Raw genomic sequence first — 15,410 nt, forward strand, 5'->3', positions numbered from 1 at the left:
ACTAGGCCTGAAAATATTTGTCGGTAAAATATTTTGGCACATATTCACAGCATCACTTGCATCACGTGATTTTGGGTCATATGCCATAGGTCAGAGTAGCATATCAAGGACGAAACATGGCGGCGCCGTCTAAGAAAGTTTTCGAGGTGTTCGTGTCTAAAATACCATGGACTGTAGCCAAGAGTAAGTTGATAAAACGGTTCAAATTATCATCCATATTTAATGCCAGAAAGATATGCATTGGTGGCCACTCACTTTATACCGTACATCGTTTTAAACTGTAGGTAGCCTGGCTATCAGTCACACCGTCACCTCGTTAGCTAACAACCTCTGCATGTGAGGAGAGGAACGCCGGGTGTAAAAATGTTATTTAAACAAACTTACCAGAGCTTTTTAATGTCCATATGTATAATCCAATTTCAAGAGAACCTGACATGACAGTAGGATTCACAGGAGCATTGTTGTGTTAGACTGCATGGACCGTAGATAGATGTACCAAATACACTGTAAACGGTGTGTGTAAGAGTCAGTAATGCTGTAGCCTTCCTTTTAATTCAGGTGTGTTTAGTGAAAAGTTGAGTGAAACTCAGAGTTTGTCCCTGAGAACATGAAATGTCTGTTTTATTTTTCAGAGGAGATGAGGGATTACTTCACACAGTTTGGCTCAGTGAAGAAGTGTTTTCTACCATTTGTAAGTTGGCACTGCATTAAAATGACTGAATGACCCATTGCTTCTGTCTATACTGTACATAGTTTTTCTTCACAGTTACGCATTCTTTACAGTATATTTATAGTCTGAATATCTTAAAATGACCTTGACTAACAGTCATTACTAATATAACCTATAATAAAAAAAATATGACTCGTTCATTCCTATTCATGCCATGGTAATTTAGACTTCTGATTATGTTCTTCTTTACAGGTAGCCACTGTTTTTGTATGATATAAGAATCAACACACAGATACTTAAACTGTCTTGACTTATCCATCCTCATGACTACAATATCTGGTTTTGTTTTTGATAAACCTGCAAAAGGTTGCATGAGTTGTGTTTGTGTGTTTGACTGTGTGCTGTGTCGCACCAGGATAAGGAGACAGGTTTCCACAGAGGCTTCTGCTGGATTGGATTTACAACAGAGGAGGGACTAAACAATGCACTTCAGAAAGATCCACACGTTCTGGAGGGAGCCAAGGTAAAAGTAAAGTTATCATCATCATGGAGCAAGGTCGTTGTCCTTGCCTGGTCAGTGTCATGTTACTCTGACCACTGACTGCATCTTATCAGTGAAAAATTCATAAAGTTTATCTAACTAAAGCTTTTACAGATATTTCAATAGTTTGGCCTTTTTGTTAAATTGTGTATTTATTGCACCCTCCTGTTTTTGTATTTAACCTATGTTGATGTATAACATCTGCCTTTTCTATTTTTCATGTGTTGCATTGTATTCTTATGTAACAGTTAAAAGAGATTGTTGTTATTATTATGACGAAGCATCCACAGCAGTAAAATAAATTAATTCACTTTGCAAATCATTTAATTTGGAACTGATGACATCAAAGTTCTATTATATGTTTAAATAAGTTAAAAATCATTTGAAAATGGGGACATGAATTGTTACATTGTATTTAAAAAAATGAACAATGCAATAATGAAAGTTAAGAAGCATGAATAAAATATAGGCCAAAAGTATGTTTTTAGAAATCATATTAAACATTTCTGTGGCACATGAGGCACAACCTGAAAATATTGATATCCTGTATGTATCATGTCCTGATTGATTTTTCCTGGTTTTGTTTATGTTCTCAGCTCCAGGTTCAGAGGAACAGACGTCCGTTTGCAGGGCAGAAGTCAAACAAAGACTCTGAACATGACTAAAGCTCTATTACTGTGATGACACAGACACAGATGTGCTATTAATATTCTCAGATGTTCTCTGAAATTCGGAATGCTTACAATTCTGTTCAGGCCAAAACTTAGATCATTACCGCTGGTTTGGTGTACATATTTCCATTCGAAAGTCTCTGTGTGACCAGAGCATGCTCATTTGCTGTTCATTTTGTACACCATCAGTAAATTTGGGCCAGAGAATTATTGTCATTGTTTTAATGTTTTGTCCAGTAAAAATGACTTTATTTATTGTCAGTAATAGTTGTACTTCCTGTAACCATCCTGTCACACACCATCAACATTATATAGCAGGTTAATGCTAATTTTATAAAACATCATTCACTCATTTCCAGTGTATGGAAATAAAAGCTGTCTTTAATTCATTATGTGTTGATGCTGTTGTTAAATGCCTGTATTTAACAATGGACTGTAGCTGACTTGAGGTTAAACGCTTGGGGACCAAAGAACTTTGAAGAAGTCAGCCTGTCTGTGTTAGGAGTTTCAGTTCACTGTTGTTGACTACTGGACTGAGCGTTAACAGGAATTTTCATTAAACTCTCATCTGACTGTTACTGACCTATGTAAGAAATCTTATGGCTCGTGAAAATCAATATCAAAATATTCAAAGCTAATCCTCAGATAGACCTCAAGATTTTTTAATAATAAAACTTGTGGGTAAACCCAGAAAAAAAAATCCTTATTCATTATTCATCGTTTTTTTAATTCTTGGATATTTTTTTTTTTCTATATCCACCGGTTTGACGTCTCTTTTCATGAACAGCTGATCGCCATGTGACGCGTGCTAAAAACGTAATCGAGGTCGCTGGAGGTGTAGTTTTAATGTAACGTAAACGGCGCCAGTTAACGTACACATTCATGCTGTACCAACCCGTACACCCGACCTTATTAACGAGCAACATCAAGATTATCTCTGTAAAAAATACATTATGATGCTAGTCCGGTAGCTAGCGTAAATTTAGCTGCCTTCGTCTCGTCGTTGCACTACGTTAACCAGAATGCATTGCTCTCGCTGGCGAAGAGGTCAAAACGCAACCGGCAAGTGAAAGACAAACAACGCGTGTGGAGACACTGGTAAGGCAGCGAGTTGTTTCACAAACGGTTCCTTTCGACAGCAGGCTGTTCAGTGTGTCTGCATGTGACTGCCTGTTGTGTTTTATGTGTTTGTTTCAGCGTGTTTATTACAAAACGCCGTAAGTCGTTGCATAACGTGCCAAGTGAAGTGGTCTTTAGGTAACAGCCGCCATATACCATTACACTGTACATTAACGTGTAAGGTTTTTTTTTTTTTTTTTTGAAAATGAGACTCAAACCTAAACCCAGACCATCAAGCAGCTTTTGAATCCCGTGTTTCTCCCCGCTGACAGCTTCTGGTTTCGCGGGCACACGGTTGTGGGAGTGACTGGAGAACTTACTTTGATGTTTGTAGTTTATAGGAGTGCTGTGTAGGCTGAATGGCGACTTGAATAGTGGTTCTGGTGGTGTCTGGTTGTGCCTGGTTGTGTGTAGCTTGGCTACATACATGTGTGTCTGCCCAGACAAGAAGATGCTGAATTGCCAACTTTGAGAATGGATCACGGTGACCTTGTTTAAAGGGGCATTCCAACAGTTTCTACAGATGGAGGTCAGCCTGGTGGTCGTGATTGGTACTACTCAAATAAAAGCTTGAGCTTGAAGAGGACAGATTTATCACAGAAACCCTGAACTACACACTGGAGGTGTGGTGTATGAAAGACATAAGCTGTGTATTTACAAATGTGGGGTTCAGTGTTTTTAGGTGCTATAGAGGCTAAAAATCAGCATGTTTGAGTCACTGCTGCATCAGATGTTTTGGGGGATTTTGTATGGGTTCTTGCTCAGAGATATGTCTGCAGCCAGAAATACTGTGTTGGGTGAGCCTCATACATATTTGGGTGGCTTTAGTGGCGTGATTTCAACTCTTGGACAAAGTGTCACAAACCCATCCTGAGCACCTTGATGAGTAATGAAAGTTATAGTTCACATGTGGTCTTTTTGTGTGCTGCACTGAAACAACATCAGAGCCTTGGATAACAAGTGAGCAAGGCTGGGAAGAGGCTTCTTCTGCCGGGTGTCTGTCTCCTCAGTTTTGAGTGCTAGGCTAGGGCACAAGATGCCAGCTTCATACCAGTCTGACTTGATGACAAGTGTTGCCTAGTAGCTGGTCATGCACCCTCTGCTGGTAGCATTTGAGTTAACACTTGATGTCACCCATAAATTCAGCCTTCACGGTCACCTACACAAAATTGGGTGGCACAGACTTCTGCACCCATGAGTCAGGTCCATAGACAGCAAAGGAAGACCCACATTTCATATTAGTCTGTTTATTGTTGACTGCCAGTTAATAAGCCTTATATGAAATCAGCACAAAGTGACTGAGCTGTCACATTTCTCGATTCATGAAACACTGCTATCCTTTCTTACTTGCATGTTTTCTGCACATTACGCTTTTTTTTTCATAAACTCTGTCACTCAATGTCTTTGACAACATATTCCTCATGTTCATTCTTGGTCCCACAGTGCCTCCAATGGCTGGTCGGCTCCTCAAAGTCTCCTCTCTGGCGACAGCAGCGTTTGCCTCCTCTGGGTTTTATCTGTACAGCAAACAGCTGGACCTCAATGACCTGAGTATCATTCGCTTCGGACGAGCCGCAGCCGCTGTGAGTTACTTCACTTCTGAGGATTTTGATCTGGGTGTTGTAGATTTGATGGACAGTCTAGATGTTTTGTATTTCTGTCTTGATGCTTTTATGTTCTGTTTAACACCAGTTTAAGGGGCTAAATCACAAGGCAAGATTAATGGGTTAGCCAGCTGTCTTTGGTACCCTGGGTAGGTCACCATGGCAATCTGTGCTGCACCTCCAACCTGCTTAAGAACAGGTTAACTTTAGAGGATCAGGTCAGAACCTGTCCACAGCCTGGAGTCATCATTCCTACAGGATCCTAACAGGGACAAATGTTTTCAATACAGAATAGTCTCCTTTTTTTGTTAATGAATCAGAAGAATAACTTACCTACCACGTCCTCACCTGCCTACAGTGATAATAACACTGATATGTCCAACCTGGACAATGAAAGTAGGATCGTGGCAGCAGGATGTTTCAGTTCCTTGCTGTACCATGCCAAAAATCATGTGACCAACCTAAAGTTTAAGTTTATACTTTATTAAACTTAAACTTTAGGGTGGTCACATGATCGTATCAGAGACAGATGTTGTGCTGGTTCTGAAAATGGGATGTTTTTGTCAGTTGGCCTCAGTATTTAAAAACAGAGATGTAGAGTCCTCTTAAAGTGATCAGTTTCTATAATACAAGCTCTATTGAACAAAATAACCATGATGGAAGCAGGAAGACTTAAAACAGTGAACTGTTTTCAACATGTGCTTCAGAAAGCTTTGTCTTATCCCGTGATATTCTGATACCAGCTATTCAGGCTCAGCATTGTTAGGCCCAGCTGGTAACCAGACAGAGCCAGACTAAGTTGAACTTGGTTCATGAGAGAGGCCCAGGGTGCTGAGGATATCATTCAGAAATAAACCAGATATTTTTGAATGTTGTTGCCTTTTGATCATTAGAAGTTTTGTATCATCACTTGTCACCAATTTCCAGTTTGTCCAGTTCCCACTGGATTCAGCTGCAGCTTAGACTTGAAACGTGCGTCAGATACTGTGGGTGACTGGACGTCTCAGTGAACAAGTAATACAGCTTCTGCTTTGTTGTTTAGTTGAGCTAAGTCATCCCAGTCATTAATTCAATAATTCAACTTTCTAGCTGATCATTTTATAAAGTTGAGGCTTCAAACTTAAATGTATTTGCTTATTTAATGATTGATTGTGCAGGAGTACAACTTTCCTGCTGACCCCTCAGTTCCTCACACATTGTGGTTGTGTTTGTCTGCAGACGGCGGTCATCAGCTACGACTATCTGACGGCTTTCAAACATGTGGAGCACGGCACCGAGGAATACTGGGCCCTCAAGTCCAAGGTAGAGAAACACTTATGGCGTTTTTACATACGGGGTGGGGATACAAGCAGCTGCAGCCATTCGTGGTGTACTTTCCACAGCACAGCGAGGTGAAAGGAGTTGTTTACCTTGATGATGAGTTAGATGTATGCTCAGTGTTTTTTCCACAGGTTGAAAGGAGTGAAATAAGGAGCTGTAATGTGAGATGTACCTAAGCTGAAACTGACTGATTTTATCTGTAAACTCTGGTGCTGTGCTGCACAAACTGGAGCTCTAACACCTCACTGTGGATGTCTCTTCCTCCCTGTTTACAGAACAGTGCAGCCTGTGTTCATACCTGATTGTATAGACCAGTTTTTATTGAACAAAGTCTATTAACTCAGTGACAAATACATTGCATTTCCTGTAGCAACTTCACAATAAAAGCACCCACTAGTTCACAGATCGAACTCTTTCGATTGTGAAGCAGCAGCAGGAATTGTTTGGTTTGCTTGGCAGTAAATTTACACAGCTCAGATACAGCTCTGATACAGCTCTGATGTGGTTGGAGAGTGATCAGCAAACAGAAAAATAAGGCTGATATCCAAAAGCCTCTGATCTTGTGCTCTCTGATTTTTTTTTTTTATTACCCTAAACTGCTTTGTGTTGTCATTTTGCTTTTACAATCCAATCTCCAACCAATAGTCTGACATTTCACCACAAACACTTCCACCTGCAGTAACTGCCTTAATACATTTAGCATCTTAAGTGATCAGTTCAAAGGGAGGAACTGGCAATAAACCATCAAATGAACCCTGATATGTGGTTTTAGATTTGAAATTAACAGTGAGTAGACAGGAGACTGTTGAGCAGCATACCTGCCCCAGTGTCAGGTTACATGTTCATTCAGTCAAATCCACTAAACTGGATCATATTTGTAGCAGAATCCCTTCTTGTAGGTTAAAGGTAATAACAGTAAATGTCAGCTGATATACATTGAGTGATTTGTGCTGGTGTTTGTTTAAAGGCCACAGCTCAGTCAGGTTCACTCAGGAGACCGCCGCTGCAAAGGTCAGAGACCACCTGCTCTGACAAAAAGTGCTCCGCTGCAGCAAGAGAGCTGCACTGAACCTTGAAGAGCATGGTTCAGCGTGGCCTGCCTTCTGTGTGTGTGTGTGTGTGTGTGTGTGTGTGTGTGTGTGTGTGTGTCTGTGTGTGTCTGTGTGTGTGTGTGTACTCTGTACAGCCCCCCGGGCCCTGCTGGTCAAGCCTGGCTACACATGCTGATTAGAATTAATGCACGGTGCTGATTTAATACAGAGAGGAGGCTCGCCACCTAATTATTATGAAGTCATAGAGGTGATGCGACAGTTCAGCGGCTTTATACTTGTTTAGCATCTTTATGCTGCTGGGTTTTTTTTTTCCTGCAGTGTAATTTCTCTGTCTAAGGAGAGGACAAGAAGGTGAGACAACAAATCACTGACAGGGAGGACAAAACACTGACTACAGGCTGATTCCAGTTCTTTCCATATGATGGATGCTGTGGGGATGAGTTGACACTAACCATTACATGTATAACAAAGGCCTAAGTAATCATCACCTGATGTTTTATGTATGATTTGGTGTTTGCTCTGTAGCAGCTGAACCAGTGTTCTTCCTGGTCGTAGTTCAGACATATATTCCTAACACACTGTGGAGCTTCTCTCCTGACTGCCTGCTGCCATTGCAGTCATCTGAAGGGGCGACAGCACTGGACAGCACAAGAGAATGTCTTATCAACATCTGCTTCACAGGTAGTTTAGCAAACTTTGTTAGCACTGAGCCCTGGAGCTGAGCACAGGATCAGAGTGAACCAGGCTGAGGACACAGGGCGAGTGGCATTTTCTCTGCCCCCCTTTTCCATTAACCTTCTCTGTTTCCATTGTGTCTTTGCACTCAGGCCGTTTTCAGATAAGACTAGCTCTGTTAAAGTTTATAGCCTGCTGTTCTGGGACATGCCTGTCCTGCGTTTGCTCCGTGCAAGACGATTCGACTGGACCAGTGATACGCTGTGGATCTAGCTGGAGCTTATACACAGATCTGTGGTGAGTGTCATCATGTGTCAGCAGAGCTGACATAAACATTCGAGCCTTCATGAAGGTGGGATTTATTTCATGCCTGTTGGCTTGGATTACATTATACTGTATTAGTTTGAGCTAGGTGGATCTTATGAACTGGCACCAGCCACAGGCTTTAAAATGACGCAATATTAAAAGCCTTTGTGTCAGATGGAGTCATCACGTCAGTGCCCTCTAACCTCCAACTGCATGTTTATTTCCCGTCACGAGGGGCACATTTGACTGCACAGTTAATGAGCTCTTATTTCTGCGTCTCATCTTTCTCGTTGTTAGCGTGTCGCCCCGTGTTGGCCTCTCGGCGGAGCGGCCGCTCCGCTTTTACAATCTCGTGAAGAGCTTCACTCAGAAGCCACTCAGGCAGCCAGTCTTCCAGGCTCATCAAAGGCTGCCCTGAGTGAACCGAGGGGCCATTCACAGCCAATTAGAGTGGATCGCAGAGCAGACATGGGAGAACACTAAACTCTGCCAAATGAGCAGAGGAACACGGCCTGCAATGAGAGAACAGATGGGCTGCTTTTTGTCCTCTGCAGCCAGTGAGGTGTGCTGTGATTTCTCTCGACCTCAGGATTACTCTGTGGCTCCACAGTGCACTAAACTCCTCTGTGACACATGTAGCAAACCCTTAATAACAAATAAGAATGATCTGTTGTGTGCTTGACAGTTTCATGCAGAGCTCTTCAGATTGGCCTGTATGTCGTCTCTCCAGCAGCTGTCATCTGCTGGTCCCAGACGCTGGTGTTCTTGTTGATCTGATGATGTAGTGGCCGGGTCCAGTGGTCGTGCCCTGTTTTCTGACTCACTCTGCTCGCCACAGCACAATTTCCTCCTCCATAAACTTTGGCCCCAAACTGATCTGATAAAACAGTCGTTCTGTAGAAAGTGTAATTGTCTTCTTGTGTGAGCTCTTCATCATGATATTCGGTGTCTGACATTTCCTTATGAGAGAAAATGCACTTTCTTCTTTGCCAATTACTTTTTGTTTACTGACTCCTGTAAGTCTTCATTCAATGATAGCACACATATAGTTCCACATATAGTCCACATGAAGTCATTTGATGACATGGCCTTGGGCTCTAAGAAATTGTGGTGGGCCTGGGGCCTCACACAGTGGGCAACTGCGGAAACGAGAGAGTCTAGCTGAGTTTGGTTCCACAGCCACTGCTGTGCGTGGAGGTGAGTCCAAACCAGTGTCTAGTTTGGATGTCAGACTTCGACACACCCAGTTCCTCGCCCTTGTCTGCCACCTGGCTTACATAGCACCCGATCCCAATTTCTGTCCCTGCAGGGTGGCGGCCCTATGGGTCAAGTCCAGGCCACTGGATGCTGGCTGGCAAACTCCCATTACAAGTCTGGCTCCAGGAGTGCCCCCCCCGGTTTCATTGGTCTGGGCAAGATGACACTTTACCAAAGACAGCTGTTATGAACCAAATGTTTATGGTCACAATAATAAAAAATAGAAATAAACACGAACTGACCCATTTCAAACTAGAAAGTACTCAAAGGTCATACTTCCAACTAAAGAGCCTATAATGCTACAATCTTACATCATACAGTGTGCCGTCTCTGGGCTGTCAAGAATCTGTAGTTTGGTGGGTATGTTGCCTGCAGCCTATCATTTACGTCTGACCGGACATTTGTTTTCTGATGATGGCACCATCTAAGCACAGTGTTGCACAGATTGTCCCCATGTCCCTGTATCTGCCCTGGAAGCGATTCCTGTTCCATTAGTGGGGCGGAATACTGAACAGCTCTTTGTTTCTGTTTCTGTGGGCAATGAAATGGGGGGTGATTGGCTCTCGCCTTGCTGTCGGCCCGTTGCGTCAGAGGACACTCGCACAATGTTGAGCATTGCTCAGTTTTCCCCTTTGCCACTAAGGTGCCTGTTAAGACTTTGTAGCAGACAGGCTACACACTGCTACTGTCCCAGCTGCTGAGCCTACATGTGTGAATGACCTATGATCCACAGCATTGGAGGAGCTTAAGACATACAGGATACAATACAGGATTGTTCGGCTGAAAAGTTGGAACGTTTGCCATAAGCTATCATTATCTGATGGTGCATTTGGCCTGTTAAATTACTCTGTATATTGAACTTAAAGACAAAATGATTGCCAGAGTTGTACAGTTTTTTCTGATACAAACCACTGCACAGTGCCGTGCTGTTTAAGTTTTCAAACTCAAACCTCTGTATCTGAAACAACACACCTCCACCAATGCAGCCTCTTGTGAACAAGGACTGTATAGCTCAGAGCAGTGGGCGCCCGGTGACAGTTCATGAATGTCACATTTCTCTTATAAATATCCATAAATATAAGGTAGTTAGAGTAGGTGTTTTACAGTTCATTTCTCATGCAGGCTGCATCTGACGCACCAATGAGCAGCACATTTTGCTCTTGCTGGACATTTGCTTTAGTATCATGCAGTGGAGATGAAACTGAAACTGAAAAATGTAGTTTTTCATTTCCACAGAGCACAGCCATGCAGCTTGTTGTCTGCATACTCATGAGTCATGTTAAAAAGTCTAAAATATCATATTCCTGCGATTTAAATCCCCAGTGTTGATACATCCTGTTATTACTATTAATTATTAACTCTCAGTTCTACTTCTATCTGTCTCATTCTCTTTTTTCGTCTTTCCAGACGCCCTCTCCAGTCCTGTGCTGATGAGACAGATTAAAAGACAAAAGAAAGAGAGAAATTAAAATGCACATCAACAGAAACCAAGCAAACACGGGAGCGTGCTGGGTGAAGGAGATAGGTCCTTATCTCTGGACTGATTATGCAATTCTAAATGCCTCTCTTTCGTTTTTCTCCCCACCCCCCACAGGTTCAGGCTTCTCAACTCTTAACATCTCATTACAAGCTCTAGATGATTGGAAAAATTACATGTAGCCAACCTAACTCATTTATATAATGTATGATGGCCCCAGCTAAGGCTAATGGGCAAGGTTGGGGGTCGGGTTCATCAAATATAGACGTTTAAAATGCCCCAAAAGAAAGACAAACTTGATATAATACCTCTAAATATCAAAATTAATAATTGGAATGTCAGTTCCATCTCCTGTTGATTCAGACAGAGCCCATCCCATTGCATACAAAGCAGTATTTTTTATGACCTTGGGTAAAGCTAGTGGCTGTCATAATGGTATCTAATGGTATTTCCCACATATATATATTTTTCCCCTTGGTCTGCATTTCATGCCTGTCAGTCTCCCTAATGCCTGACTGACGTTTCCTCAAAAAAAACTGTCTGTAACCTGGCTGTAAAGCAAGTGATGGTGGTTCACTCTCTGCTTAAAGCCCCTCCACTACTGGGCTTCATTTTTAAGCCCTCACCAAAGTCATGTCAGAACATGTGTGAACGTCATTGCTAATGCAACGAGAATCTTCTTGTCGTCTGAGTTTACAAAGGAAAAGTTGATCAGAAGAACAGAGAAATCAAAGAGGAATGGACACAAAGAGAGAGGCATAATTCAGTCCAGCTCTGAACCTGCAGCTTCTTGACCAGGGAACACTGTAGTGCCTGGGTTAGGTTAGGCCCATGGTTAGGTCAAGCCACCATGCTGATTTATTTAATATATGCATTTGTACTTCTATACATTTGAGTCATTTGATCAGTATTTCTACCTGTATCGACTTTAGGTTAGATGATCTTTGCTGAGTTTGGTTGGATCACTACACCAGATCAGATATTTACATGCATTGTCCACAAAACCTTGTTTAGCACTGATGCTGGTATTTACCTTGTTTTGTAAATGATGCACTCGTTAACACCAGTATTACCTCAGAACAGATAGACTGAGTCTTTTATTGTGAGGCAGACTGAAAGCAGCCCAGAAGAGATGAGTGCGCACCATAAGTCACAAGGTTATTTTACGGGTTGGGGTGAAAAGAGGAGGATGAGGGGGAGGAGAAGGGGAAGATGATGAAATGGTGACAGCGAGGACAAACACACACTGATGTCTAATGATCCCTTTGCTTCCTCGGCTGCATGAGAAGCGTAGAGCTGATTTGGGGAAGCAGCCATTTTGAAGGTGGCTTTTTATGGCTAAGATGAAAGGGAGAACAAAACGCTGATTCACTCGGCACATCTGCACAGTATCATGCAAATTCTCTTTCAACACCACCCCAAGGTTGGAGATAAAGAGTTGTCTTTTACCCCTATTACAGTGAATGTGTCTGAGGTTGTCATAGTAATATGAAAGCACAGTGGGGAAGGAAATCAAAGCATCTGCCTGATTAGTGACTTCTAACCAGAGGAAAAATCTTCCCTGCATCAGCTACTGTGACAATGAGTGCTATATTTTCATTTTGCATATCTATCATTTAGCTGACTCACTTATCCATGGAGTGTGTGAACAGGTTGGGGGGGAGCTGAGTGCCTTCTCAGGGACAGTTGAGAAACATTACATCTTTTCCTGGGATCAAACCTCAGGCCACCCAGTTCCGTGATGGTAAAATATTCACAGTCACATGAGTTGCGAGATCACTGTGATACTGCTTGTTCATATCCACCTAATTGTATTTTTAGCTGTCCTAACTGTTCCTTTGCTGTCTTGAAACAAATATTTTCAGAACTGGTTGGTCTTTGGATTCACTGACAGGATTTCAGGGTGCAGCCACTAAAGGGAGACTGTCCAGTTTGGGAATTCCAGAATGTCTTCTGTGCTTTTTGCAGATGATGGCCTTGACCTTCAACATGTACGTTTTTGGTTTGCGGCCAAGTGTATAGCTATGGGAATGAGAGTTAGCATCTCCAAGTCCGAAACCATGGTTCTCTGCTGGAAGACGGTGGACTGTTCCCTTTGGATTGGGACTTGAATTGCAGCCCCACGTGAGGGAGTTCAAGTGTCTCTCTTTTTCACAAGTGAGGGTAAAATGGGTCATGTGATCGACAGGTAGATTAGTGCATTGTCACTAGTAGTGCAGGAGTTGTACTGTCCATTATGATGAAGAGGGAGTTGAGCCTGAGGGCAAATACCAACCTTCACCTATGGTCACAAGCTTTGGTTAGTGACTGAAATGAGATGTCAAAATTAGTTTTCTCTGTAGGAGCTCAGATATCTTGAGGAATTTTGCTGCTTCTTCATGCCTACTTGCCATGCCGACATGCCAGCTGAGATAGTTTTGGCATCTGATGAGGAAGACTTTGGGGCGCCTCCCTGTGGAGGTTTTCAGGGGACGTCCAATTGGTTGGATATCTCAGAGTAGACCCACAACACTCTGGAGAGATTTTATATCTCATCTAGTTTAGGACTGCATTGAGATCCCCTAGGAGGAGCTGAAAGATGTTGCTGGGAAGAGGAACATCTGGACAAAACCCCACTTAACCTACTGTCACTGTGATAAACTGACTGATAAATAGTAAAAAATGAATGAATGGGTCTTCAGATCCATTCATTGGGATATTTGATCAGGAGTTGGGTGACATGAAACAAAGTCCCCGGCCTAAATGAGCTCTAACATGCGCTAACTCAACGACTCTACTGAATCTAATATTAGACAGGCATGCTCTTCATCTTTCCACCAGCAGATGTCAGCGCTGACTGCATCCCACAGTGTATCAGCACTGCTGTTTTCCCACAGGAAAAAGCGACAGTGTTCAGTGCTCAGATAAGTGCCCACCGCCACTCCTCAAGTTCCAGCTCTTCTGAGGGGCACACTGTATAAATACTGGGGTGGGGCTAAGATAATTGCTGACCTTGTTGAGCTCGTGGCAGCGGCTTATCAACCAAACAAGTCTGAGGTGGGAAAATCCTTGAGGGATATGAAGAGCAGGCAACATTTAACATTTGCTTCCCAGCTGCCTGCTGAAGTTAGATCATTGCTGACAAGCTGATCTCCAGCAGCAGCAGCAGCACAAGTACTCCGTTTCTCACTGCTGTTGTTTCTGTGCCACCCAGGGCAAAGGAGTCAAACGGCAGCTGGCACAGTGCCGCAGAGCATGAGATTTGAATGTTGTATGTTTTTCAGGCAGTGTACACTCAAACATGATGTGTCATTAATAAAAAAATAAAAACAGAGAGCAGCTTGTATTTTTCAGCCAGTAGACATTATTGCACCTCCATATAGCTTATTCAACATGTTTTTGCACAGCCTGTGGCAAACACTGCCACAAAAAGCAGATGATGCATTTACTGTACTGTGGTGCCACAGAATTGTTCAACATAAAAGGTAATTTCTATGCTGTTTTGTTGTTCCTTAGACTGTGCTTACTTGAAGCATAATAACTGAAATAAATTTGGAGACAGCTGTAAACAGGAAAAATATATTTAACATCCTAAAAAAATTACTTTTTGTATTTTTCTCTCACACCAAAAGCAAAGTCTGGCCAAATATCAACAGACAGCAAGTTAAGAATCACCTCCATCTTTAGTTACAGCCTGATTCTGTGCAGCTGTAAATCATTATTTTATAATCAGTATTTTGTTTCATCACAGATATCTTAGAGATGACTGCTGGACTTAATAAGGGTTTTTTTTTTTTTTTTGCATCTGGACCTGTTTTGTTTATTGGGCTTATTTATCAGAAAGACAGTGTGTTTATGACAATCTAGTTAATCTCATTTACGTGTATGTTGGGTGTCAGACATTTGAGTGGATGAGAAATGGAGCCAAGACATAAATTTGGTCACACTATACTATTGTTGACAAGATGTAATTGCAAGCTGGTTGCTGAAATCTATAGACAAAGTCAACATAAACACAATGCCAACTGTACTTGTGGGGTCCGACAGCTTTGTGAGGACCAAAATGTTGGAATCGATACGAATCTGAGGGTTTTGACTTGGTTTTAGGGTTCAGGTTAGAATGAGTGTCATTGTGGTAAACTGGTGGTAATGACCATTCAAGCCATGGAGCGGTGGTTTGTGTGTTCTCCTGTTTGTGCTGGAACACCGTACTGGACTGGGTGTGTTTGTGGTGCTGTGGGACTGTATTATAGATAGAGGTGTTCCTGTTATTTAGCCTACATTCACTGATATAAATAGAATGGACAAAATCATGTAAAGCAAGTCCAGTTTACTGTGAAGCTGCCAGGTGTCAGAAGTCTCCAGTATTATGAAATCTAACAAAGCTTTAAAATGATTTTGATGTGTCACTCTTAATGATATACCTGCTGTTCTGTGTATTAGTTTATTATCAACTCTGCAAATCATTTGCACCACTTCTGAAAGGTGTAGTTGAATCCACAACTTGCTTTATCTGCACCAACCAGCTCCCAGAGAATAAGTGTGTTGTCATGTTACTCCTCACACGTCGGACTGCTGAGGAGGAGTGGAGCTCAGATCCCAGAACATTTTACACAAGTACAGCCGAACAAATCATTTGGAAAATAAATTTGTCTGTAAGTCATCTAATCACTTCAGCCTATTAATCGTTTTAGCTTTGTCAGCAACAAGCCAGCACTGCAACCCCCCCCCCCCCCCCC

General features: G+C 42.3%; 2 protein-coding genes across 2 annotated transcripts in view; both read left to right on the forward strand.

Annotated features, from left to right (window-relative positions):
* The first annotated feature begins 94 nt into the window (after positions 1-94).
* On the forward strand, positions 95-2,271 carry LOC121197139 (SRA stem-loop interacting RNA binding protein). The gene is made up of 4 exons (XM_041060563.1): positions 95-183; positions 633-691; positions 1,086-1,193; positions 1,808-2,271. Exons 1-4 carry the CDS (start codon positions 117-119, stop codon positions 1,874-1,876), a joined length of 303 nt encoding a protein of 100 aa, XP_040916497.1. The 5' UTR covers positions 95-116; the 3' UTR covers positions 1,877-2,271.
* Positions 2,272-2,942: 671 nt separating this feature from the next.
* Positions 2,943-15,410, forward strand: part of adck1 (aarF domain containing kinase 1) — a 58,063-nt gene continuing 45,595 nt past the window's right edge. The window contains exons 1-3 of the mRNA XM_041060566.1: positions 2,943-2,980; positions 4,445-4,584; positions 5,824-5,907. Of these exons, the coding sequence (XP_040916500.1) occupies positions 4,453-4,584; positions 5,824-5,907 (216 nt within the window). The 5' untranslated portion in view covers positions 2,943-2,980; positions 4,445-4,452. The remainder of the gene's footprint in view (positions 2,981-4,444; positions 4,585-5,823; positions 5,908-15,410) is intronic.

The sequence above is a fragment of the Toxotes jaculatrix genome, chromosome 17, assembly GCF_017976425.1.
Source record: "Toxotes jaculatrix isolate fToxJac2 chromosome 17, fToxJac2.pri, whole genome shotgun sequence".
Classification (NCBI taxonomy): Eukaryota; Metazoa; Chordata; class Actinopteri; family Toxotidae; genus Toxotes; species Toxotes jaculatrix.